This window comes from Vombatus ursinus, unplaced genomic scaffold (assembly GCF_900497805.2).
Source record: "Vombatus ursinus unplaced genomic scaffold, bare-nosed wombat genome assembly UNPS02014820.1, whole genome shotgun sequence".
Lineage (NCBI taxonomy): Eukaryota > Metazoa > Chordata > Mammalia > Diprotodontia > Vombatidae > Vombatus > Vombatus ursinus.
Genome location: NW_020954598.1, coordinates 19,409,870 through 19,436,847, shown reverse-complemented (window position 1 = coordinate 19,436,847; position 26,978 = coordinate 19,409,870). Strand labels below are relative to the sequence as shown.

The window sequence follows — 26,978 nt, the reverse complement described above, 5'->3', positions numbered from 1 at the left end:
AACAGAGCAGAAGAGGATGAAGCAACTTCTTTGATTTTTTCCCTAAGAGGTGACCTGTGCTGTTCCCATCAAAGGCTTGGCTATAGCCCCTCATTTTCAAGAGCAGATTCTTTGCTACAGGCATCAAGCTCTTTAGAACAAAGGGCAGAGATGTCCGTAGATAAACAGGTAGTTCTCTCAAGCAGAACTTCCTGGTCCAGGAACTTAGGTCTCTGTCAAAAATATTACTCTAGCTTATGATGAGCATTCTGTATGTCCCCTAATTTTAATCTTTGAAGACTAGACTATATCTAGTTATCCCCTGTGTAGAAGCTACTTTCTCCCCCAAATTTCCAAGGGCTTTTGGTCACCATAGTCCCAGGCATTTCCATGGGGTCAGACCTCACCACTTGCCTCCCCTCTTTTGGCTTTGCCCTGGGGCTTTCTCCAGGGGCCATCCCAGGTACCAGACTGGGCCACCCACCTGATATCCAAGCTTAGTCTTCACCCCAGGGCCTTTTCTAGCACTTCTTCAGGCATTCCTGGAACCACACTTCAGCTGCTAGTTTTCATTCAGGCTTGTGTCACAACCCCCTGCAAACCCACCTTGTACTGCCATGTCCTGTCTACCCACCAGAGTCCCACAGGCCATAATTCTGCCTGTTCCTGCATGCTCTGAGGTTGGCCTCCCAAGACACAACCTTGCCACCTGCCCATGAGGTTGGATTTTAAGGAAATACTTTAACAATCTGATCACTTGCCTCCTTCAGTAGACCTCACTCCATTCACTTATATTCCACTTGAACTCATTTCTCAAGGGCTAGCATGCTCCCATGCCCTTATATATTCCCAAATCCTAGTGACTCTATACTTACTATCTTTGAACAAACCCCATTCCCCATTTCCCAGCTGCCTCCTCCTTTATTCCAATACAACTCAACTTTTCTCCCCTACTCCAGATCTGCCTGTCCCTTCCACTATGTTCTCTGGAATGTCTGCTCCACAATTAACAAACTTATTTTCCTCCTAAATAATTTCCTTTCTCCCTCCTTCAGTCTTCTGGCGCTCACTGAGAACTGGTTTCCTTCTGAAGATATTGCATCCCTGCCCACCCTTTTCAGTAATCTTCCCCCCAACCCCCCTGACTCACTAGTCATGGTGAAAGACTTGGAAACTCTGCTTCTCATTGCCATTTCCAGACTCTCCCTCTACCACCATGACTCAGCAACCTCTCCTCTTTTGGTGCTCATCCAATTCAAATTTATCACCCAATCCAGATCCTGGTGGTTGTTACCTACTGACCTATGTGCATTCCCTCTTCTATCTCAATGAGTGTAGTGACTAGCTCACAGTCTTTCTGTCTCAATTCCTTCCCTCAGACTAGGGGATTTAATATGCATATTGATGCTCTCTCAAACACCTTTATCATTCTACTCAGTTTCCATGATCTTTTTATCCATTTCACCTCTGCTACATACACACCCTGGATCTTGCCATCACCCACAACTGTTCTACTTCCATGTTCATGAGCTCTAAAATTCCCTTATCTGATCATAATCTTTTATCGTTCCTACTTTCCCTATACCTTATGACCCCAACCCTCTTTTTCATCTTCACTGTAACCTCCATTTCTTCCATCCTTTCTCAAGCCATTATCTCTGAACTGACTGTACTCTCCACTCTTCCCTGTCTTGACCCCTTGGTGACTCAATAAAACTCTATGCTATACTCTTGAATCTTTTGCCCCCGTTGGAGGAACAACATCTTAACCCTTCCTTCCATGCAGGTTAGGCTAACTTTTCCTTAAAAGATAGTGAGATACTCCTCAAGACTTGGTGGGCTTTAAGGGGTCTAAGGGCTCAGACTGTTGATAACATTTCATGCAGGTTCTGACCTGCAGATAAAGTAGCCAAAGGACCTGGGGTGGGAGGATTGTTTTTAGAGATTTGGCTGGTGGATCACTACTGTGATATTGTTAACACAGGGAAGGAAACTAGCTGCTTTGATTGACTCAATTAGTATATGTTCAATGCCTATTCTTGTGGAATATCATTCTTTTCTGGCCAAGTAAAGCTCCCTTTGTTAAGCACCAATGACTTAGTGAATGTCTCATAAACTACCAGGGAGATGGCCTGAGTCAGACCCAGACCAGGACACCTTTTCATACCATCAATCATGCTTTCCCTAATCCCAACCCTGGACATTTCCACCATCCACCTCTTTTGCTCCTACTCATACACCACTGATTGGAGCTGGAGAAAATCAGAAAATTGTGCTCATTGAATCCACCATAAATTTATGTTACATAATCTCAACTGGTTTCTCACTGCAGCAAAGCAATTCTTCCACACCAGAGGTATCAAACATGTAAGCAACACTCCCAAGCACAGCCCTGATGATATAAAAATGTAATTGGGAAATACTTAAAAATAAATTTAAAAAACAATAAAATGTAGATAACATTACATTTTATTTTTTAACTTAATTTTTATTTCCAATTCCAAGTTCTATCCCTCCCTTGCCCATTGAAAAGGCAAGAACTATGATACCTATTATATAGATAAAGCCATTCAAAACCTATTTCTTCTTCCTTCATATAGATCCATTTCTATTTGAGTTTGACACCACTGTTCTACACCTCTTTAATTACTTGGGACCTCAAAGATCCAAGGATATATATAGCTGATCTGGGCCAAATGATTTGAATTCATAAAAGGCAACTGATGCTTTCTTACTGTAGCCTAACTTAACTTGGGTTTTAGTTCCACTTGTCATTTGATTGTTTCATTCTCAAAGTAAAAGGTTATTCTTTGCAGAGAAAACAAACACAATAACTGAGCAGGTCCACCTTCTCTCTGTGGCCAATTATCATCATCCTATCAACAGGTCTCATCCTTTCTTTGATTCTACTCTTTCTCTCAATATAGCTTGAAAAAACATCTTTTTTATTGACTTTAGCTCACCTTATCAGTCTTAACTCATTCTAGAATTAACATTCCTACTTTAATAGAGTGTGGCCATGCCACACCCCTATGTTCATCTTCTGTTACCCAGCTTTGTTTCCTTCCTCTGTACATTTCTTTTGAAAATTGAAATTGATAAGTTCCTTGTGCATCCACAACATCCTCTTCAGACAAAGCCTATTTTCCCTCTTCATTGGAATTGTTTCCTTTTGTGTCTTCAGAAATTTTTTTCTTGAGCACTTCTCATTCATCTTGGGCTGACTCCCTCTGAAATATATGGAATCCTACTTATTTTTCCTCCAAACCCTTTGGAATCTACTTTCACAGTATCTAGGGGACATAAAAGACTGCAGATATTTCCTCTACTTCTCTATTACAACCTGTAGGAAAGAGTGTTCACTTCCCCTCAAAGTTCTCAACATTTCAATTATAACCACCAAATCCATCCTGTGTCCAAGAATAAGATCAAGAATATAGTTTCCCCTTGTTGGTTATACTACCTTTTGAAGGATGAAATGATTATTAAGGCAAGCCAAGAAGTTGTTAATTGCTCTGCTTTTGGCACAGACAGAACTCCAGCACATGTCTGAGTACTTGAAGTCTCCTATTACTACTATATCATGCCTCTGCACCAGATTTATCATCTCTTTCCCAAACTTCTCATCTAGTTCCTCTTTCTGTTCAAGTCTTACAATATACTTTGATAACTAAACCATTTCTGTTTCTCCCTCCTTTGATCTTTACCCAAACACTTTCCACGATGTTTCCTTCATCTGATTCCTGGATTTCTTCACATGAGTATTATACCTTATCAATATATAATGATAACCCACTGTCCAACCCCCTTTACATATCATGTTTCTCTTGAATAAGATATATCCATCCAGAGTCATAGTCTTGTTTGTTGTCTAAATTTTGGGCATTTGTGTAGAGACAATTGAGGTCATGGTTTTTACTACTAATTCTTTTCTTGGATTTTGTCCTCTGTTGAGACTCCTTTGGCAAAGGAGTAAAGTTTATTCCTTTGGTAAACTCCTCATTCTACTCACCAGACATCTTTGGTGTAAAAACAGTAAGCTTAGGGCAGGGTTTAATGGTTTAAGATGAGCAAGTGGCCAAGACTCTTCCTTTCCTAAGGAGTCTTTTCCAAAAAAAGAGACTGAGACCAAGGGTGGATAAGATTCTAGACAAGATTAAAGGAGAGAGAAGCAAAATGGTCATACAATCTGTATCTCCTCTCTACCATCAGTCATTTCCCTGAATTTATATGGAGGGCACATACTCCTCTGAGCACAAGCCAGTCCCAGGGGCAAGCAGGGAATGTATAGTATATGGAGTTGAATGAGAAGTCAGAGGAATGGTGCCCGTAGACAACTATGGTAATACAAAGTCCCTATGGCAACATGAAGGGTGATATCTTAAGCAAATGAGGGGAACATAGAAAATTCTCCCTGTAAGATCTATGGAGAAGGAAAGAATTTATGACTAACAAGAAATAGAGAGCATTATGGCATATAAAATGGATTATTCTGATTAGATCAAATTTAAAAGTTTTTGCATAAATAAAACCAATGCAGCCAAGATTAGAAGGAAAACAGAAAACTGGGGAAATTTTTTACAGCAAATTTCTCTGATAAAGGCCTCATTTCTCAAATATATAGAGAACTGAGTCAAATTTATAAGAATATGGGTCATTCCCCTATTGATAAATGGTCAAAGATATCTATAGTCATATGAAAAAAATGTTCTAAATCACTATTGATTAGAGAAATACAAATTAAAACAACTCTGAGATACTGCCTCACACCTATATGAACTGATGCAAAGTAAAGTGAGCAGAACCAGGAGAACACTGTACACAGTAATAGCAATATTGTACAATGATCAACTGTAAATAACTTAGCTATTCTGATCAATACAATGATCCACGACAATTACAAAGGACTTATGATGAAAAACTGCTATCCACCTTCAAAGAAAGAACCGATGGATCCTGAATGCAGATTGAAGCATACTTTTTCATTTTATTTTTCTTGCCTTTTGTTTTCAACATGGCTAATATGGGAATATGTTATGCATGATTTCACATATATAATTGATATCCCATTCCTTACCTTCACAATGGATGGGGAAGGGGTGAGAGGGAGAGAATTTGGAACTCAAAAATTCCTTCAGATGGATGTTAAAATAAATAATAAATTTTTAAAAAGAGAAAAGAATAGTGAGGACAGCAGGACCAAATTGGAGACTAATGAGAAAATAGAAGCATGTTGGGATCAAGCTAGGACCACTAGAACTTTGCCCAATTTTGGGACTCCATGACAGGCCTTTCTAGGAGGGGAGGGATTGGAATCTGAGTAATGAACTATGTTCTTTTGAGTTCCTGGGTTTTGACTTGCCTGATCTGAGAAATATTTATGGATTTTCACTCTGCTGATTTAATGTATTTTATTTCATTTCTTTATAATGGCATAATTAAGGAAATGTATATAGTTATATTTATTTTCTTCTTTGTTTAAAGTAACCTTGATTGAAATGCAACAGAGACAAAATGAGCAGAGAAGTGTTGCTGGAGTACTAATAGGAGTTGAGCCAAGAGCCTGATTGGACAAACCTCCATTAAACCCTCAGACTAATGAGTCAAGTGTTGTTACCTGCAAAGGGCAGGAAATAGGGGAGCCAGAAAGAACTTGGCATTCCTCCCTTCCCCAGAATTCCCTCTGGTGTTGAGTTGGGATGCATAACAACCAAAATAAATGATTGACAACCCTTAGTTCTTAGTAAACAAGGTTAGGTAAGTGGTCAGCAGCAACCTTCCACTGGTTAAAGCTTAAAAACAAATCAACTGTTCATCAAGTACCTACTATATGTGACACATTTGGTAGGTGCTAGGACTATGAAAGAGAAATGGAATAGTTTCCGTCCTCAAGAAACATAGATTCTCCTGGAGGGGCCATAGGTAAATAGATAAATAAATACAATATAATTTGAAGACCTCTTCAAATGGATATTAAGGAATGGGGCATCAGAAAGGCTTTCTGTATTAGATGGCACCTGAAATGAACCTCAAATAACCTCTGGGATTTGAAAATCACTTTACAAATGTTGCCTTACTTGATCCTCATGGAGGCAGGTGCTATTGTTGTCCCCACTTTGCAGATGAGGAGATTGAGGTTGGTTGACCTGCCCAGGGTCACCCAGCTGCTTGTGAGTGTCCAAGGCTAGATTGAACCCAGGTCTTCCTGACTCCAGGTCCAGCTCTCTTTCCACTGTACCACTTCGCTGCCTCAAGAAAGAAGCAGCCTTGAAGAAAACCAAGATTTCTAAGAAGCAGAGCTGAAGAAGGAACACGTCCCAGACAGCATAGAGTTTGCAAATAGGCAGGACTGAACCTGTGATTTCACTTGGTTGTAGAAAAATCTTAGATTCATCTACCGATGCAAGTTGGCACATTCTCTACAATTTATAGTCTTAGAGAGTTGCTTAGAACAGTGATGTTAAATTCAAAAAGAAAAAGGGGCCACTAAACCATCCATAAGGGTCCCTGGCTGGCTTCATATTGATTTTGAAAACCACAGATTAGTATTAACTATGTTCTATTGTATTTTCTTTTATTTTGTTAAATATTTTCCTATTACATTTAATCTGGTTAAAAGATAACCAGTTTAAGAGAATCTGGTCCTTAAAATATTTGTTAAATATTACATTACTTGTTAAATATTTCCCAATTACTTTTTAATCTGGCAAAGGCTGCACTCTGGGAGTTTTGCTACCAGTGGATGTGTTTAACACCTTGGGTTTAAAGTTGTTCATTTGTTTCAGTTGTGTCTGAGTCTTCATAACTCCACAGACTTCTGTCCATGGGGTTTTCTTGGCAAAGATACTGGAGTGGTTTGCCATAACCTTCTCTAGTGGATTAAGGCAAACAGAGATTAAGTGGTCACACAGCTAAGAAGTTTCTGAGGCTGCATTTGAACTCAGGTCTTCCTGACTCCAAACCCAACACTCTATCCTCTGTCTAACTGTCCCCAGGCTTAGAGTACTGAGAGTTTTAGTAATTTGCCCTCAGTCACATAGCCTGTGTGTGTCAGAGGTGAGACAAGCTCAGTATCCTAACTCTAAGGCTGACTTTAGGTGTACTACCCCATGGTTTCTCATTGGAATGTCAAAATCAGGTTAGAACTAGTGGGCCAGTTTGGAATGGAAAGCACATGAATAGGAGTAATAGAAAATAAGCCTAAAAAACCCAATTGGAGTCAGATTGTGGCAGGTTTATACTTTCCATCAATTACTGAAAATGATTAGGTAATCACTGACAACGCAGCCATTAAACCAGGGAAAGCTGTCTTATAATCACAATTAAGTTCCTAATTGTGATTATGAAAAAATAAATAAAAATAAATAAATCAACTGAGCAAGCACAGATAGACAAGCTAGAGCTAAAGTGCACATGGTAAAAGAAAGTCCTAGGGATGGTACCTCTTTTTTTTCCCCAATAGTACATCTTAAAAGGTGGTTTGTAGGGAAAGGACTTGGTCCATATAAAAGTGCTATATAAATGTGTTTTGATTTTTTTTTTAGCAGATTGGAAGCTCTGGAGTAGGATATTCAAATTTGGGTGCCATATTTTAGGAAGACTACTGACAAGATGAAGGGCATCTGGAGGAACTGAAATCAGAATATATGAAGAACATTGAAGAAACTAGGGATGTTAAGCTTGGAGAAGAGAAGATTTTTTTTTGAAGGAGGAACATGATAGGTATGTTCTAGTATTTTCAGGGTGCCATGCAAAAAAGGAATTAGAATTTCTCTGCCAGAAGGCAGAATTTAGAGAAGTTTTGGGAGATTGCAAGAGAAATAGATTTGGGCTCACTAGAAGGAAAAACTTTACAATCGGAGTGTTCCCAAAAGGAATGATGTGCTGGGGAAGTAGTGAGCTCCCTGTAACTGGAGTTCTTCATACAAACCCTAGAAGACCACTTTTTGGAATTATTGTAAAGGAGATTCTTGCTCAATCCAGGTTGGATCTGATGCCCTCAGAAATCCATCTAGCACAGAGATGATACAATCCCAAGCTTCTAAGGGTCCAGCCTTCTATAGTTCTGCAGATCTAAGAGTGTCATCCCAAACTGGCCCTGGGCAAGTTCCTGGGGTAGGTGACCTTCTTTCCCCCATGACTCTCCACACTCCATTATGGGATTCAGCGACCAGGGATGCCTTTTGCCACTGGACCCCAGAAAATGAGAGGCATCACACAGAACAGTACTGACATGACCTCTGCTTTATAACATCTCGCCACCCTTCTTGCCTCCCCATTTGTCCCAGACAGACAATTAGCAAAGGGCAGGGGCAGCTTCTGGCTGGCCTGGGCTGCACCAGGCATAGGGACCAGTGGAGGAAAGCATAGCTGGCCATTAATCTTCACCTTATAAGGGTTGCTCCAAAGACCAGCATGGGAACACTGGCAGTGGGGTAGTACCTCTGCTTCCTTGAAAATCCGTCACAGGCTTTCTGTGAAATAAACAGAAAGAGACAGAGACAGAGACAAAGACACAGAGAGAGGAGACAGAGTGTTCATCAGAAAAATCCTCAGTCAATTATTTAAGGGTTTTGTTTATTTTCTAATCATTTTTTCGTTTTCTATTAATCATCTTTTTTAATCAATTATCTGTAGTGTCAGAATTATCCATTTTCTAAAATGATTTGTGCTTTTTCCTCTACTTATTCTCTCTTCTTTTTCCTCATCTAATTATTTCTATAGTTTGCTTTTTCTATTACATGTGATTAGAATTAACTGTGGTTTTCAAAGAGGCTCCACTCAGCTTGTTATTTGGAATATCTGTGAGTTTGGGATTCTCTAGGGGTGGCAAGGTGTCCCTTTGTTGGCTCAAGTCTTCAGAAATTACCTGGCCAAAGGTGCCACCACTGCCTTGAGTGGCCAGATCTGTGTTTGGGCATTAGATTCCCACACTTGAGGTTCACTGGGAGGGTGTAGAAGGGAGGGATTGACAGAATGGAACTCAGGCACCCTCACTCCCTGTCCATCCTGGGTTCAGTAGGCTGGCCTCTATTACCTGGTGACTTTATACATCTTTCCCCTCACACTCAGCTCCCGTGTGTCTTCAGCTGTGCTTGACCCAGCAGGATCCCACTGCAAGTCTTGGTAAAACTGACCTGAGAAGCAAGAGGTCAGGAGGATATGTTACAGAAAGAGCCACAGTGGGACAGGGACAGAGTCAGAGAATAGGAGACACACAAAGGGACACACACACACACACATACACACACGCACACACACACGTGAAGAGACTAAGAAAGAAACATCTGAGCAGAGAGAGAATGATCGACAGGGGTAGAAAGAGAAACATAGGGAGAGGGAGAGGAAGAGGGAGACGAAGACAGAACAAGAGGAGGGAAGAGAGAGGCACACAGAAGACTGAAAAAGAGATAAAGAGACAGAGGAACCTGAATTCAGACCCCCATAAAGAGGTAATGTTTAAGTGAATACTAGGATAAGGGTTTATGGGGGGGGGTTTCTGAAATATGAGGATAACTACTCAGATTTGTGAGAGGATTTTCAAAGGGGCAGATAATCAGAGAATGAGGCAGTCAGATGGATAGGAGATGATTAGAGTTGGATGAATCTAGAAAGGGATCAGAAAAGGGGAGTGGGGGGCAAATAGGTGGTGCAGTGGATAGAGCACCGGCCCTGAAGTCAGGAGGACCTGAGTTCAAATCCAACCTCAGACCAAACGCTTGACACTTACTAGCTGTGTGACCCTGGGCAAGTCATTTAACCCCAATTGCCTAAAAAAAGCAGGGGGAAGCAGTGTCTCAAGTGGGATGAGCAGAGGGTAGATGATGGCCGAGGGTAGAGAATGCTTTGAACACTGCAGCATGTTAAAAGAAGACTGTGGTCATAGGAGAGGGTGTTCATAAGGCTGATAGTCAGAAAGGGGGTGCTCAGAAGTGAAGATTGTAGGTAGGGGCACAGTCAGAGAAGTAGGTGGCCAGGGAGCCACAAAGAGCTGTGGATAGGGTCCAGGCCATACCAAGGACTCCACTGGCTTGGCTGGAGAAGTGAACTGGATCATTTAGGAAGAGCCGCAGTCCAGGAGTGGGATTGCCCAAGGACGCTAGGCCAATGGTGACTTTGTCTGAGGCGCTGAGCAGCAAGAGGCCATTTTCCAAGGTCAACTTCAACCTGTTGGGAAACCAAGCCCTAATCAGGGTAGATGGGAGACCCAAGGAGACAGCTTAAAGTCTGGGGCACAATAGTCAGAAAATAGTCAGGTACAAGGGAAGCCGATGATCAAGTGAAGATGCTCTGCCGCCCCCCCACTCCAAACATAGGAATTGCCTCTTGTCCACAGGCTCCACGGGGGCCTCGAGGGCCGGCACCGGTGGCTCTTACCCATTTCTGCTGGTTCAAGGACCTGACCAGTCCTGGGTTAAAGGTCCTACCTGCTCCTGAATCCCCTAATCCTGAAGCCCCAGGCTTACCCAGGCATCACCAAGTACAGTGTCCCCTGCCATTGGTAAGAGGAGCTTTTCCCTCCACTGCCACGAGTCACCACGATGCTGTCCTTTGTCACACGCACCTGCACCTCAGGATTCCTGTAGCTCACCTGGAGCCACACAAACTCATCTGTGCTTCCCTCATGCTTGCCAGTCACCTCAATGCCTGGAAACCCACGAGATCAGAAGGGTTGAGAGCAGTCCTCAGGGCAGCAGCATGTCACCTCCTCTAGGAAGCCCATGCTGATGAACCATCTCCGCATGGAAGCTAGTGTCCTCTTGGGGAGGCTGCTGGGGATGGGCCCTCTCAGCCCTGATTGATCTTCTTCCCTGCATTTCCTCTATGCCTTCAGGCTTGGTCCACACTCATTGGTGTCCATCTATATACAGCTCTATAAAGGACCCACGATCTTTTTCTGTGGGGTCCTGCCTCCCCTAATGGACCTGCGACTCTCTAAGGATAGCAACAGTTCCTCAAGTCAGCCAGCCTTCCTTACCACCTTCCTATACCCAACCCTATGCTTAGCCATGCTATGGAAGAGAGAACAGAGCAGCACACTCTAGCCCTGACCTCAGAGAGCTCCTGGTTGAGGGGACACAGAATAGAAGCTGATTCCCTAAGCCTCACCCCAGTCTGAGGGAGATAGACTCCTTGACATGGAGCAAGTTGGTGTAATGGGGAGAAGACTGAGGGAATGTAAACTGTGTATGTATGAGATGGTAGGTGGTCTCTCACCCTGGACGGGATCAGAGAGGATATCGACAGGGGTCTGGGATGACGCCCTGATATCCACACACAGGGCCTCCTGGATACTGTTATTACTCTGTCTCGGCAGTGACAAGACGAAATGAGGGCCCCTTTCTATCGGACCAGGAGAGGAGAGAACTGAGTGATGCAATTCCTCCACCTCAGTTTTATAACGACTTCGAACATCTAAAGAGTAAAAAACAATAGCAGTTTAACATTACAAAATTCTTTCCTCAGTGTGATCTGGGTGCTATAAAGTATCGTCGTATCCATTTTACGGATGAAGAAAGTGAGGTTCAGACAGACTAAATGACCAGACCAAAGTAACACCATTGACTTCTTATCATCTTCCCCAGCCATAGGGTCTGAAGATACATAATAAGAGTCCTTGATGTGCCTGCAGTTGGTATTCATTTGAAGGGAGTCTTACATAGGAGACGAGAAGTGAAGGCTGCCAGAAAGGTAGGCAGCAAGGGCTATTCTGAATGTCCCAGGGTGCCTTACTTTTCACGCGAGGTGCTGGCCTTGACCTGAAGGCTAACCTGCTCTTGATGATCTTTGAATCTGGAAGGAGACAGACATGGAGGGGATGAGGGAAGAAGGGAAAACAAGGGAAAGCAGCCGGGTCTGTTCTGATGCCCCAGAGAGAGGATTCAAGAGAGAAGGGACTTCTTCCAGTGAGGCTGACACCAGGGTCCTATAATATCTCAACTGTTGGACAAGAACTCTTCCCCAGGGCCCAGCCTCCAGGGGATGCATGATGACCTGGTCCAGAGAGAGTGTACCCCCACCCCACGCACAGACATTAGCTGTAAAATCTCTAAGGCATCTCCCCAGAGAAGTCAGCCCCTGTCTTCTCCACCACAATACTCTCACTGAGCCTATGTAATGTGGATGAAACTAATACGGTCTTTAGATATTTCCTTCTAGCTGCAGAGAGATGGCAAGGAGCCCAACAACCTGTAATATTTCACAATCTGACCATCAGGAGTTCACTCACATTAGTCAAGCCCTTCTTTCTGCCAATAACTCACTGTGTGACCTTGGCTGAATGAGTTACCTCCCCTGCTGCTCAGTCTCCTTATCTGTAAAGCTTGGAGAAATGATCTGGGCTGTTCTACCAAGGGCCCCATGAGGCAGTATCTTAAATGATTTGGAAAAAGTTGAGTGAAGAGCCTCACCTAGGTCCTCCAAGGGAGAAATCAGGACATGTTTGCTGAGGCAAGGGGGAAGGGAAAGGAATAAACCTTAGTGCCTATTAGGTGCCAGGCATCATTCTAACAACTTTGCAAATGTTATCTCATTTTATCTTTACAACCCTGAGATGTAGTTGCTTTTATTATTTCCGTTTTACAGATGAGAAAACTGAGGCAAACAAGTTACGTGACCAGCCCAAGAATAAACAGCTAGTAGATGTCTGAGGCTGGATTCGAAGTCAGGTCTTCCTGACTCCAGGTCCAGAACTCTATCTTCTGGGCCTCCTAGCCATGTCTAGGTAGTGGGTATGGGTTCCATAGAACCAGTCACAATATCTCGACTGGATCCCTTTCTTACCAATAACATAGAGTAAGATCCCAATCATTGGAAATGTTTGCTCCAGTCATCTGTCAGGGATACTGCTAGGGGGATTCTGGGAGTATTTTGAGCCTGAATTAAGGGCTTGGTCTATTCAAAGCTAGGGTTTAATCTGAGGCCTGAGTCAGCAAACAAACTGGCCAACAGGACAACCAATCCTTATTCCTTGACTTCATTCACACTAAGCTCTAACCACTGGACTAACCCCAGTCACACAGCCACATTGTATCCCCTGGGCTCTGCTCCAGGAAATCCAGCCTTTACCTTGAGATATCCATGCATTTCGTGATGATAGTGAAAATGAAAACGACTGACTATTATCTGAAGAAAAAAAAAAAAGGAAAGAGAAGTTGGTCCCCAGGTTCTCCCTGACTCTGCCCCCAAAGCCCCTACCTAATGTGGCCAAGTTCTCAGAGAAGCAGAGCTCCAGAGCCCTGAGGGCAGGGCAGAAATGGAGGCAGGAGGGATACCTGGGTATTGGAGTTTAAAGGACCTGGAAAAGTCTGGTTCAGGGAATGCCCCTGAACTCCAGGAAACCCCCACCTACCCACCCATTGCTCACCTGCTTCCACCGGCTTGGAAACCACCTGGGCCTGATCCTGGCCCTCTGGTTTGGTGACCACCATGGATGTGAGTGGAGTGACAAAGCTGAATTTGAGGGATAGGTTCAAAGCCTGGGCCTCCAGGCTCTTCTGCTCATCACCTGAGGCTGAAACACTGAAGGTCGAGGCCATCAGTGCTGGCCTCTTTCCCTCTCCTCAATCGTTCTTTCTGCTCCTTCTGGCCCCAAGGGGGTCATCACTCTAGCATCCACTGCTTTGGAAATGAGGCAATGGGCTTCTTCTCTCTCCCTTACAGGATAAAACAGATCCACCCAGATCCCTCAACCCCCCTTAACCCCGCAACCAGACTGAAAGATTGCCCAGGAGGGGAGCTCCCCTCACTCATGGGTGTCAGTGACCCAGATGAGCCGCAGGAAGCCTCAATGCTTTCCCCAAGGTCACACGGACAAGGGTCACTCACGCTTTCTCCAGCAGCTGTTGGATGGTCAGATATGCCCACAGGCGCTCCATGAAGTTGTGGAAAATGTACTTTGGGCTCTGGAAGACTTTCTCCTTGTCTGCAACATTTACTTCTGTTTGGAAGGTGAAATTCTGGGTGTGCTGAATAGAGGGGAGATGGGGTGAAACAAAACATTTACCTGGGGCTCTGCTCAGGTTCCCAACCGCTTTCCCCCCTCCCCCCAACTGGACTGAGCAGCATTAAACCATGCCTGAACTGTGACTGCAGACAATCTCCCTGGATGGCTTGTTGGCTCCATTAACTTCATTTCACCATTTTAGGTCATCATCAAACAAAAAACTATTTTATACATCTATCATCCATAGGCCAATAGAGTTTTGAATTTCAAAGAACTTTAGAGGTAACCTATTGCAGGATCCTTATTTTACAGATGAAGAAAATGAGGCCCAGAAAAGTTAAATGATCTGCCCAAAGTCATGTAGGGTAAGTAGCAAAGCTAGGATTCTTTTTTTTTTGTTTTGTTTTGTTTTTTGGTAAGGCAATGAGGTTAAGTGACTTGCCCAGGGTCACACAGCTAGTTAAGTGTCAAATGTCTGAGGTCACATTTGAACTCAGGTCCTCCAGACTCCAAAGACTGTAGCACATCCACTGCACCACCTAGCTGCCCCCAAAGCTAGGATTCTTTCCCCACTAGAGCAAACCAACATTTCCTCTAAGCAGAAAAAGATTAATCACTCTTTCCTATGATAGCCCTTCTTATACTTGATGACAATCTAGCCTTCTTTTCTCCAGGTCAAACATCTCCAGTTCCTATTTCCAAAGGGCTATAAAACTACATACCCTTTGATCGAGCAATACCACTGCTAGGTCTATATCCCAAAGACATTAAAAAAAAAAAGAAAAGCACCTATTTGGACAAAAATATTTATAGCAGCTCTTTTCATGGTGGCTAAGAATTGGAAGTTGAGGGCTTGCCCATCAATTAGGGAATAGCTAAAACAGGTTGTGGTATATGAATGTAATGGAATATTATTGTGTATAAGAAATGACAAGCAATATGATTTCAGAAAAGCTTGGAAAGACTTACATGAAGTGAACAGAACCAAGAGAACGTTGTGCACAGTAATAACTATATTGTTTGATGAAAAACTGTGAATGACTTAGCTATTCTCAGCCATATAGTGCTCGAAGACAATCCTAAAGGAGTAATGATGAAGCATACTATCCACCTTCAGAGAAAGAATTGCTATTATTTGAGTACAGATTGAAGCATGCTATTTTTCACTTTCTTTTGTTTTTTTCTTTTTTGTTCAAGTGTTCTTATACAAAAGGGCTAATATGGAAATGTTTTCATGTGATTGCCTATGTATAACTTATATTTGCTTGCTTACCATCTCAGGGAGTGGGGAAGGGAGGGAGGGATAGAATTTGGAACTCAGAACTTTAAATAAAAATGTTGAAAACAAAACATCCCCAGTTCCTTCAACTAGTCCATAAATGACACAATTTCAATGTCTTTTTCCTTGGTGACTACAGAGAGTAAGGAGCAGAAGGGGAGAATTTCTGCTGATCAGGACTAAGCACTGGTATATGTCTTGTTATTTCAGCACACACAGAGGAGTCATCCCACCTCATCCTCCCCTGAATTACTGCCCTGCTGCCAGAAGTTACAACTTCAAGAAGTGAGTCCCAGCATCTCTGCAGCCCCAGAGAATCTTTGACTCTGAGGACAAAAGTCTGTGCTGGAGAACTCAAAACAATCAGATGCCCCTCAATTGGGGAATGAATGAACAAATAATGGCATGGGAATGTAATGGAATATTATTGTGCTGTAAGAAATGAGGAAAGGAGTGGTTTCAGAAAAACCTGGGAAAATTATTAATTGGAACAACTGATAACTTGAGTAAAGTTGCAACATATAAAATAAATCCACAAATAACATAGATAAGCAAATTAAGAACTTCAATAAAAACTAAAAATAAAAGCAATGCCTGAAATTGAACACTGGTATTTAAAATTTTAAGATACTTATCTTCTATCATCAAATACAACATTGTCATGACAGTGGTAATTCAGAAAGTTGGTGGGAATTTTCTTTTAGTTTCAATAGCATTCTGCCAAGCTGATTTTTTTTCCTTATATGAAATCTTATTTCAGATTCATAATGTTAATTATTTAACAGTTTAGCAAATTGGGAAGAGAGAGATACTTCTGGTAAATTAGGGGGAAAAAGTTGCCCTCTTTATTTTCTTCTAAGATGGCCATTCGGAATTAGAAAAATATAGGGATGGACACCCAATCTACTCTTTGGAAGTTTAATGATTTACATTTGAGTTCCCCTTTCTTCACTCTCAAGTGATTAATGCCACATACTAGCCCTTTTTGTAAATCTGTTTTATAGCCTGTGATTTGGTGGATACATTGTTAAGGACTGAGGGTATACATGATTAAGGGGGAGAAATGATTAAGATGGTCCCTGCCCTCGAGGAGTTTACCATCCACCAAGGGAGGCAAGGCTTGCCTAAGTAATTTTGATACTAAGTAGAATGGAGTTTCCTGGGAAATCCAAGGGAAGTGCTTTGAGAAGTCACAAGAAAGAAGTATGTAAAGAAGAACGAGGGTCCAGAAAAGCATCTGCTTACCGACGGAAATATACCAAATCTGATTTGTCCTGAGGACTCTTACTTGTACATAAATTTAAAATTCTACTTGTAATACCTCACCATGCCTTTTCATTTATTTGAACCTGAAAGAATTAGTTTCAGTGAGCAGTAGATAATACCTTCTTTTTGTGCTATTTCTAACCTAATGTGGGGAAAATATCTGCCTTTATAATTCTACTCATCTACATTTTAAACTATGCCCCAATTCTGACTGAGACTTTCCCCAATGGACCTAAGACCAGGACCCAAAAGAACTTTATGCCTAGTAGCCGTATTTCCAAACTATGCAGAAAAACTGCCTGTTGTTAAAAATAGCAATTAATTTTATCACTTTAAACCAAAAAACACGTGTTGGGTTTTTTTTAACCTCAATCACCATTTTCTGTTCTCATCCCCCCCCAAAAAAGTCACAGGGTAATACAAATGGAAAGCCTTCATTAGTGATAATTTTTAAATGATAATGCTAATTGTTATTCTTGAAAGCATGTTCTATTTACTGTAAGTTGAGAAGCTAAATAACATTTCTAAGTGACCTGGTCATTCAACAAATACTAAAAGCCTATTATTTATAAAATAATTAAAGCCCTACTCATATTTCAGGTATAACCTAGACAATATACATAGTATCCCCTTCTAAATTATGGCATAAGTGAAACCTCATTTGAATTAGAAAGTTTATGAAGTATTCAATAGTGCCAATTTAAATTTGACCACGTTAGAAATAAAGTGACTTAAATGGAAAAAAAAAATGGACCTAATTAAAAGGGACAATTAGGGAGAGTACATCTTGCTAAAAGGTACCGTAGACAATGAAATAATATCAATACTAACCATATGTGCACCAAACGGCATAGCAACCAAAGTTTTTAAAGGAAAAGTTAAGTGAATTACAGGAAGAAATAGACAGTAAAACTATTCACTTTTCCCTCTCAGAGCTAGATAAATATAATCACAAAATAAGAAAGAAGTCAGGGAAATGAATAGAATCTTAGATAAGTCAGATGAGATAGACCTCTGGAGAAAATTGAATGGGAATAGAAAGGAGACTACCTTTTTCTCAGTTATCCATGGCATCTTCACAAAAATTAACCGTGCATTGGGGTATAAAAACCTCACAACCAAATGAAGAAAAGCAAAAATATTAAATGTACCCTTTTCAGGCCACAATGCAATAAAAATTACATTTCAAAAAGGTCATAGAACCACAGATTAAAAGTTGATTAGCAACTAAATAATCTAATTCTAAAGAATGAGTGGGTCAAAGAACAAATCATAGAAACAATAATTCCATTAAAGAGAATAACAAGACCATGTTCCAAAATTCATGGGATACAGCCAAAGCAGTACACAAGGGAAAATTTATATCTCTAAATGTATACATCAATAAAAGAGAGAAAGAGCAGATCGATGAATTGGGCATGTCACTAAAAAAAAAAAAAACTAGAAAAAAGAACAAATTAAAAACCCCGAATTAAATACCAAAATGGAAATCTTGGAAATTAAAGGAGAGATTAATAAAATTGAAAGTTAAATAAAAACATTGAACTAATAAATAAAGCTAGGAGCTGATTTTACTAAAAGAAACAATAAAATAGATAAATCATTGGTTATTTTTATTTTAAAAAAGAAAGAAGAAAACCAAATTACTAGTATCAAAAATGAAAAAGCTAGATGTATCACCAATGAAGATAAAATTAAAGCAATTTGGAGTTATTTTGCCTAATTATATGCCAGTAAGGTTGACGATCTAAGTGAAATGGATAAATATTTACAAAACTACAAATAGCCCAAATTAACAAAGAGGCAATAGAATACTTAACACTATCTTTAAGAGTGAGTAAGAGAGCGAGAGAGAGAGAGAGAGAGAGAGAGAGAGAGAGAGAGAGAGAGAGAGAGATTGAGAGATTGAACAAGCTATCAATGAGCTCTCTAAGAAAAAATCCCCAGGAACACACGGATTTACAAGTGAATTCTACCAAACAATTAAGGAACAATTAATCCCAATACTATGTAAACTATATTAAAAATAGGTAAAGAAGTCCTATCAAATTCCATTTGTTACAAAAATATGGTTTTGATACCTAAACCAGGGAGAGAAAAAAACAGAGAAAGAAAACTATAAATCAATTTCCTTAATAAATATCAATGCAAAAATATTAAATAAATACTAGCAAGAAGATTTCACCAATCTATTGCAAAGGTCATACATTATGGCAAGGTGAGATTTGTTCTAGGAATGCAGAGCTGGTTCGATGTTAGAAACCTACCAGCACAATTGATCATATCAATAACAAAAACAACAAAAATCATATGATTATATCATTAGATGCAGAAAAAGCCTTTGACAAAATTAACACCCATTCCTATTAAAAACACAAGAAAGCATAGGAATCAATGGAGCCTTTCTTAAAATGATAGGTAATATCTATCTAAAATCAAAGGCAAGCATTATCTGTAATGAGGATAAACTTGAAGCCTTCCCAATAAGATCAGGAGCGAAGCAAGGATGATCATTATCACCACTATTATTCAATATTGCACTAGAAATTCTAGCTATAGCAATTAGATAAGAAAAAGAAAATGAAGGAATGAAAATAGGCAATAAGGAAACAAAACTATCACTCTTTGCAGATGATGTGATGGTATACTTAGAAAGTCCTTGAGAATCAACTAAAAAACTAGTTGAAACAATGAACAACTTCAACAAAGTTGTAGGATATAAAATAAATCCACATAGATAATCAGCATTTCTATATACTGTCAACAAAACTAAGAAGAAAGAAATAGAAAGAGAAATTCCATTTAAAATAATTGCAGACAATATAAAAGACCTGGGAGTCTATTTGCCAAGACAAACCCAGGGATTTCATGTCATAATTACAAAATATTCTTCACATAAATGAAGATAAACAATTGGGGAAATATTAATTGCTTGTGGGAAGGCCAAGGCAATATAATAAAAATGACAATTCTACCTAAGTTAATTTACTTATTCAGTGCCATTCCAACCAAACTACCAAAGAATTATCTTATAGAACTAGAAAAAAGAGTAATAAAATTCTGGAAGAACAAAAGATCAAGAATATCAAGGGAATCAATTAAAAAAACGTTAAGGAAGGTGGTCTAGCAGTCCTGGGTATCAAATTATATTACAAAAGTGGTAATCATCAATTTGCTATTAGCTAAGAAACAGAGTGGTGGATCAGTGGAATAAATTACACAAACTATAAACAATAGTAAATGACAATAGTAATCTAGTGTTTGATGAACCCAAAGACCTAAGCTTTTGGGGTAAGAACTCAACATTTGACAAAAATTGTTAGGAAAACTTGAAAGCAGTTTGGCAGAAACCAGGCATAGATTAACATCTCACACTGTATGCCAAGATAAGGTCAAAATGGATAAATGATTTAGACATAAAGGATGATATCATAAGTAAATTAGGGGAGCATAGAAAAATGTAACTGTCAGATCTATGGATAAAGAAAGAGTTTGTGACAAAACAAGAGATAGCAAGAATTAAGGGAAGTAAAATAGATAATTTTGATTATACGAAATTTAAAAGCTTTTGCACAAGCAAAACTAATGCAGCCAAGATTGGAAGGAAAATAGGAAACTGGGGGGGAAATTTTACAGCAATATTCTCTGATTAAAGCTTCATTTCTCAAATATGTAGGAAACCGAGACAGATTTATAAAAATAAGAGACATTTCCCAATTGATAAATGATCAAAGGATATGAACAGGCAGTTTTCAGAAGAAAAAATCAAAGCTATTTATAGTCATATGAAAAAATACTCTAAATTACTATTGATTAGGGAAATACAAATTAAAACAACTCTGAGATACCACCTCACATTTATCAGGTTGGCTAACATGACAGAGAAAAAAATGACAAATGCTAGAGGGGATGTGGAAAAATTGGGACACTAATGCACTATTGGTGGAGTTGTGAATCAGTCTAAATATTCTGAAGAACAATTGGGAACTTTACCCAAAGGGCTATAAAACTATGCATGCCTTTTGACCCATTACTAGGTCTGTATCCCAAAGAGATCAAAGAAAATGGAAAAGTACCTATAGGTACAAAAATATTTATAGCAGCTCTTTTTGTGGAAGAAAAGAATTGGAAATTGAGGAGATACCCATCAACTGGGGAATGGCTGAACAGATTGTGATATAGGATTGTGATGGAATACTATTTTTCTATAAGAAAGAATGAGCAGGATGTTTTCAGAAAAACCTTGGAAGACTTATATGAACTCATGCAAAGTAAAGTGGGCAGAACCAGGAGAACATTGTACATAGTAATAGCAGTATTGTAAGGATGATCAACCATGAAAAACTTGGCTACCAAGACAATGATCCAAGACAATTCCAAAGGTCTCATGATGAAAATTGCTATCCACCTCCAGAGAAAGAACTGATGAACTATGAATGCAGAGTGAAGCACACTTTAAAAGAAAGCTTATTTTTATTGTCTTATTTTGTTCGTGTTTTCTTTTGCAACATGGCTAATATGGAAATATGTTTTGCATGACTTTACATGTATAATTGATATCAAATTACTTGCCTTCTTAGAAAGGATGGGAAGGAGGGAAAGAATTTGAAACACAAATTTTAAAAAATTGATTGTTAAAAACTGTTTACATGTAATTGGGAAATATTTGATGAAATAAAAACAAATTAAAAAAACAAATACAAAGTCTTTTGCATTATTACTTTCCCCTTTCCTTTTAAGAAAACTCCATAAATTCTTTCTATGTAGCTCTGGCTTGTCCCTTCTTTTCCCCTTTTAACATCTTAGCCACTTAGATCAATAAATTACTAGTTCTGGTGCATTTGAGAACCATATCTGACTGTCTTCTCCTCCTCTCAAACCTTGGACAAGAGCTGGGTCACCAACCCTGGAACTTGCTATCCACATCTCTGCTCCTTTCACCTAATGGCCCTTTCCCCAGCCTTGGTAGATCACACTAAGCCGGTCTAGCCTGGACAAAGGAATGTTTGGGCTTGGCCCTGTCCATACCCTCTAATATTGCCCTTCCACTTCTCTAAGTCTCCTCTCACAGAGAATGTCATTCAACTATGGAATCTCAGAGTTGGAAAAGACTTCAAGGCACATCAAACCCAACCCATATCTGAGTAGGAGTGCTATCTACAATATCCCTCCCAATGAAAATGAAGTTAGTCTTATATGGCCTCTTAATCCACACTGCCATTAGTGTTTTTACTTAACGATCATAGTACTTAGTACCTTATTGCTCTTAGCTCTTCCCTTTCTAGATGCTTACAAACATTTTTTCATAATGTGTTCTGGGAAAGGCAGTGATGGTTACTGGGCCTCTGAGATCTAGGTCCAGTTCCTCTAACTTTCCAAATCCTATTAATCCTCAAAAAATCAACTCAAGTCCTCTCTCTGCAAAGAGGCCTTTATTATCTACTCCATCCACAGTGACTTCTCTCTCCTTCAAATTTATGCTACATTTCTAGCCACTGAGTGCTTCTATTCTGTCATTCTCCAGTGGACTCCTTGGTGAGTGCTGTCTCCCTCAGATTATAAACTCTCTGAAAACAGAAGCTGTCTGTTACTTCTGCCTCCCTCAGTTTGCTAAAGACGGGCCCCGGATCTGTTTCTACTGTCTTCTCACAGAATGTCAGCTACCCAAGGTTAGGAGCTATATTGGCTCCGTGAAACTGTCCAGTCCTTGAAGACTGGGCCTGGGTCCTTCTGTCATCTCCTCTCGTCTCTCTCCCCCAAGGCTTTGAGCTCCTTGAGAGCAGGACCTAGACCTGCTTCTCTCCAACTTAGCCGCCAATGAGCAGCACAGACCTGAGCACAAAACAGGGAAGGGAATTCTTGTGGCTTAGGAAATAGTGGATGATGAATAGGTTGATTAATTTCAGGCGGAGGTACAACCACAACTAGGACCCAGGTCTCCTGGCTCTCAGGCCAAGGCTTTCCCATCTAGGGATATCTGGGCTTCACTCACCGACTGGGCCTTGACTTGGGCTGAGAGCAAATCCTGGGCCTGGGGCTGGAGCTTCCCAGCCACCACTAGCTCAGAACCTTGGAAGAAGACCCTGAAGCTGTCCTGAGTGAGCAGCTCCACAGAATTTTCTAGGTACTGGAACTTCACCATGGTCAGCAAGGGGTTGGCCACCTCCTGGTAAAAGTCCTTAGAGAGGGAAAGGAGAGATTAAGGCAGACTGAGGCACAGTGGGCAGGGCAGCTGCCTGGGGTCTGTAGGACTTTAGAGCTAGACAGGGTTTTAGGGATGGTCCAGCACAGGGCTTCTTAAACTTTGCCCACTCACAACCCCTTCAGTACTTCTTAAACTGTGGGTCAAGACTCCATCCAGTTTAAGAAGCACTAGTCCAATTAACTCTCTCATTGGACAAAAAAGGAAAAGTAAAGTCTATAGAATGGAAAGGACTTGTCCATAGTCACACAGGAATCAAGGTGCTGGGGGCTCCTCTTTTCCTCTCTAACTCCTCTATTCCCCAGTACTCGATGTAGTGTCCCACACATAAAGGGCACTCATGACCTCCCCTGGGAGGTCTCCCCTTGGGATCCCAAAGGCCAGGTGCTGGTACCTGGAGCTGCAGGTCAGCATCTGAGTCCTCATAGATGCGCCGGGCCACCCCACCATTTTCCAGGGCCAACTTCTCCAAGAAAGCATAGTTGACATCAAAGCCAAAGCCCAGGCAATAGAAGTAGTAGCGGCCACGTACAGCTGCCTTCACATTCTCCTGAATCTTCTGGGGATCTCTCTCCCCTGTAGCAAGAGAGGCCAATGAATGGGCAGGGAGGGCAGAGGGAAATACTGGTTAGGTATTCAGCAGGTGAGAATTAAGCTAGAATCATAGAAGGTCAGGGCTGGGAGGGACCTCTGAGACTAACTACTTACTCTAAGTCCCTCATTTTATAAATGAGGAAACTGAGGCCCACAGAGGCCAAATGACTTCTCATGGCTCACAGGTAGTATCAGAGGTGGAATTTGAATGCAAGTGCTCTGACTGCATAGCCAGTATTCTTTCCAGTGTACCTGGATGCCTCCACCTCCACATGAACAGAAATCCCCTCCACAACAACCCCACTTTGGAGTGAAGATGGTAAAACTGAGGCCCAGAGAAGGCATGAGACATGTTTCCAACTAGAACTTAAGGCTAAAACGACTGCTTGAAAGGAAGCTGGCTACCTAGTTCTCCCATAACTATTCTAGCAAAAACCTGAAATTCACTCCAGATTGGATAACAATCAAGAAATCCAATGAGAAACTTCAGTAAGTGCCTTCATTCATCCTAGAGCTATATAAAAAGTCAGTCAATAGTCCATGGGCAATAAGAAAGGGGGCCATTAGCGCAGGCAAATGAGTCAGTAGTCTCCCAGTGGGACGAGAGAAGGGCCTGAGACCAGTGTTGCCTGCAATGCTTTCTGTCTGAAGGCATCAAGAGCACTGGGCTCTCCCAAAAAGCCCCAAGAGGAGCAGTAGTGACTTATGCATGTGGAGCAGGCTCCGCTATGAATATGGCTTGGAACCTGGACACCCCAGGGCTCTGGAGATCCCTAATCACTTCTTCTGAGATGCCAAAGAGGGCCCCGAAGATTCAGAAACCTGAACCCAAAAGATCAAGGAGGGGGAAATATCTAAATTTGGGAGGAGATTAGCATAGGAACTGAGGAAACCCAGAGGGGGATCAAGCAGGACCAACTCCTACACCACTTCCCCACCAAAAAAAACTCATCAGGACATTTAGTCTGGTCCTGGTACAAAGCCCCAATTCAGGAGCTAAAGCTAGAGAGATGAGTAAACCCTAGAAGACATGAACTAGTACAAAAAAAAATATAGCAAATCCAGAAATCCCACCAAAGAAAGAGAAAGTAACTTCATAACAACAGACACCCAAAGGGGAAAAAAAAGATATTTCACAAGGACTGCATGAATACCTGAAAGAAATGGAGTGGGAGGGGGAAAAATGAAGTAAAAACTCTGGAGGAAATAATTGGAAAGAGAATAAATAGCTTTGAAAACAAAATGAAGCTTACCCAAGTGAGAGATTCCCTAAAAACTAAAATAGAGCAAACAGAATTCAGCAACTTTACAAGACAGCAAAAAAAATATTGGAACAAACAGAAGAAAATGTAAGATAATCTGATACTGAAAACAATGGACTTAGAAACCAGTTCAAGGAGAGTTCATTGCAGAGTTATCATACTCCTTGAAAACCACATTTGAAAAATATTGGACACTATATTTCAAGGAATCATAACAAAAACTACCAAAAATCGATTAGAACCACAGTGCAATATAAAAATAAGAAGCATCCACCAAACACCTCTTAAAAGAAACTCCAAGGGGATGGAACCAAGATGGCGGAGTGAAAGTGGTGACTTGCTTGAGCTCTCCTCCAAACCCCTCCAAATACCTGTAAAAAATGGCTCTAAACAAGTTCTAGAGCAACAGAACCCACAAAAAGACAGAGTGAAACAAATTTCCAGCCCAAGACAACCTGGTTGGGTGATTAGAAAGGTGTATCACACCAGGCTGGGAGGGGAGCACAGTTGGCATGGGCGCATAGGCAAAACAGGCCTCAGTGAACCTGGGCCAGGCCTCAGATGACTGAATCACAGGCAGCTGTGGCACTTTCCAGATTTCTCAACCCACAAACTCCAAAGACAACTCAGAAGGTCAGTAGGAAAAGTCTGTGACTGAAGTGAGAGAGAAGCACAGTCCCAGCCCCAGCCCTGGCTGCAGCCCTGGGGTGGCTGCTGATTCTGGAACTTCCAGCCCACAGACTGAGGGGGAATCGAGTGGCTGAGCAGAGGGGGATTTCAGGGATCTTTTGCTGGTGCTGAGGCAGGATTCTCTTGCTTTGCCTGTGCTTAGATCTGGGTCGAGGTCCTGGGACGAGGAAGAGTACTGGCCTGGTGGAGCTTGTAGTGGTGGTGGAGAGGAAATCCTCCTCACAGTTCCAAGGCAGAAAAGAATGCTTGTGCTCACTCATAGACCAGAGCAGACCAGGAAAGGAGTAAACATCTCACCCCTTATCATATCACCTTGGAAGAACTGAAAATTTACAGGTCCCTAGAAGTATCTCTGAAAACAGCTACATAAAACCCTCAAAGCTTGGGACAGTATATTCTCCACATTGGAAGCAGACCCCTACCTTAACAAAGAGTTTATAACTCAATTGGCTGGGATCATGAGCAAACCTCGCAAAAAAATTCAGACCATAGAATCTTTCTTTGGTGACAAAGAAGATCAAAACATACAACCAGAAGAAGATAACAAATTCAAAACTCCTACATCCAAAGCCTCCAAGAAAAATATAAATCAGTCCCAGGCCATTGAAGAGCTCAAAAAGGATTTTTTGAGAAGCAAGAAAGAGAAGTAGAAGGAAAAGTGGGAAGAGAAATGAGAGTGATATAAGAAAATCACGAAAAACTAGTAAACAGCTTGCTAAAGGAGACCCAAAAAATACTGAAGAAAATAACACCTTAAAAAATAGCCTAACCCAAATGGCAAAAGAGGTCCAAAAAGCCAAAGAGGAGAAGAATGCCTTAAAAAGCAGAATTGGTCAAATGGAAAAGGAAGTCAAAAAGCTCACTGAAGAAAATACTTCCTTAAAAATTAGAATGGAGCAATTGGAAGCTAGTGACTTGATGAAAAATCAAGACACTGTAAAACAAAACCAAAAGAATGAAAAAATAAAAGACAACATGAAATATCTCTTTGGAAAAACAACTGACCTGGAAAATAGATCCAGGAGAGATAAGTTACAAATCATTGGACTATCTGAAAGCCATGATCAAAAAAAGAACTTAGACATCATCTTTCAAGAAATTATTAAAGAAAACTGCCCTGATATTTTAGAACCAGAGGGCAAAACAGAAATTGAAAGAATCCACCAATCACCTCCTGAAAGAGATCCCCAAAGGAAAACTCCTAGGAATATTGTAGCCAAATTCCAGAGCTCCCAGGTCAAGGAGAAAATATTACAAGCAGCCAGAAAGAAACAATTCAAGTATTGTGGAAACACAATCAGGATAACACAAGATTTAGCAGCTTCTACATTAAGGGACCGCAGGGCATGGAATATCATATTACATAGAGCAAAGGAGATAGGATTACAATCAAGAATCACCTACCCATCAAAACTGAGTATAATTCTTCAGGGGAAAAAATGGTCATTCAGTGAAATAGAGGACTTTCAAGCATTCTTGATGAAAAGACCAGAGCTGAATAGAAAATGTGACTTTCCAATGCAAGACGCAAGTGGAACATGAAGAGGTAAACAGGAAAGAGAAATCATAAGAGACTTATTAAGGTTGAACTGTTTACATTCCTGCATGGAAAGATGATATTTGTAACTCATGAGACCTTTGTCAATATTAGGGTAGTTGGAGGGAAAAAATTATATGTATGTATATATATAGATGGATAGATGGATGGATAGATAGATAGATAGATAGATAGATAGATAGATAGATAGATAGATAGATAGA

General features: G+C 40.8%; 1 protein-coding gene across 1 annotated transcript in view; it reads right to left on the bottom strand.

Annotated features, from left to right (window-relative positions):
- Window positions 1-8,203: 8,203 nt before the first annotated feature.
- LOC114024011 (inter-alpha-trypsin inhibitor heavy chain H4-like) overlaps window positions 8,204-26,978 on the bottom strand; it is a 34,611-nt gene continuing 15,836 nt past the window's right edge. The window contains exons 10-20 of the mRNA XM_027836829.1: window positions 23,066-23,247; window positions 22,462-22,647; window positions 13,807-13,946; window positions 13,346-13,500; window positions 13,048-13,104; window positions 11,713-11,772; window positions 11,197-11,394; window positions 10,446-10,626; window positions 9,995-10,146; window positions 9,017-9,116; window positions 8,204-8,453 (exon numbers count right to left, since the gene is read on the bottom strand). Of these exons, the coding sequence (XP_027692630.1) occupies window positions 8,369-8,453; window positions 9,017-9,116; window positions 9,995-10,146; window positions 10,446-10,626; window positions 11,197-11,394; window positions 11,713-11,772; window positions 13,048-13,104; window positions 13,346-13,500; window positions 13,807-13,946; window positions 22,462-22,647; window positions 23,066-23,247 (1,496 nt within the window). The 3' untranslated portion in view covers window positions 8,204-8,368. The remainder of the gene's footprint in view (window positions 8,454-9,016; window positions 9,117-9,994; window positions 10,147-10,445; window positions 10,627-11,196; window positions 11,395-11,712; window positions 11,773-13,047; window positions 13,105-13,345; window positions 13,501-13,806; window positions 13,947-22,461; window positions 22,648-23,065; window positions 23,248-26,978) is intronic.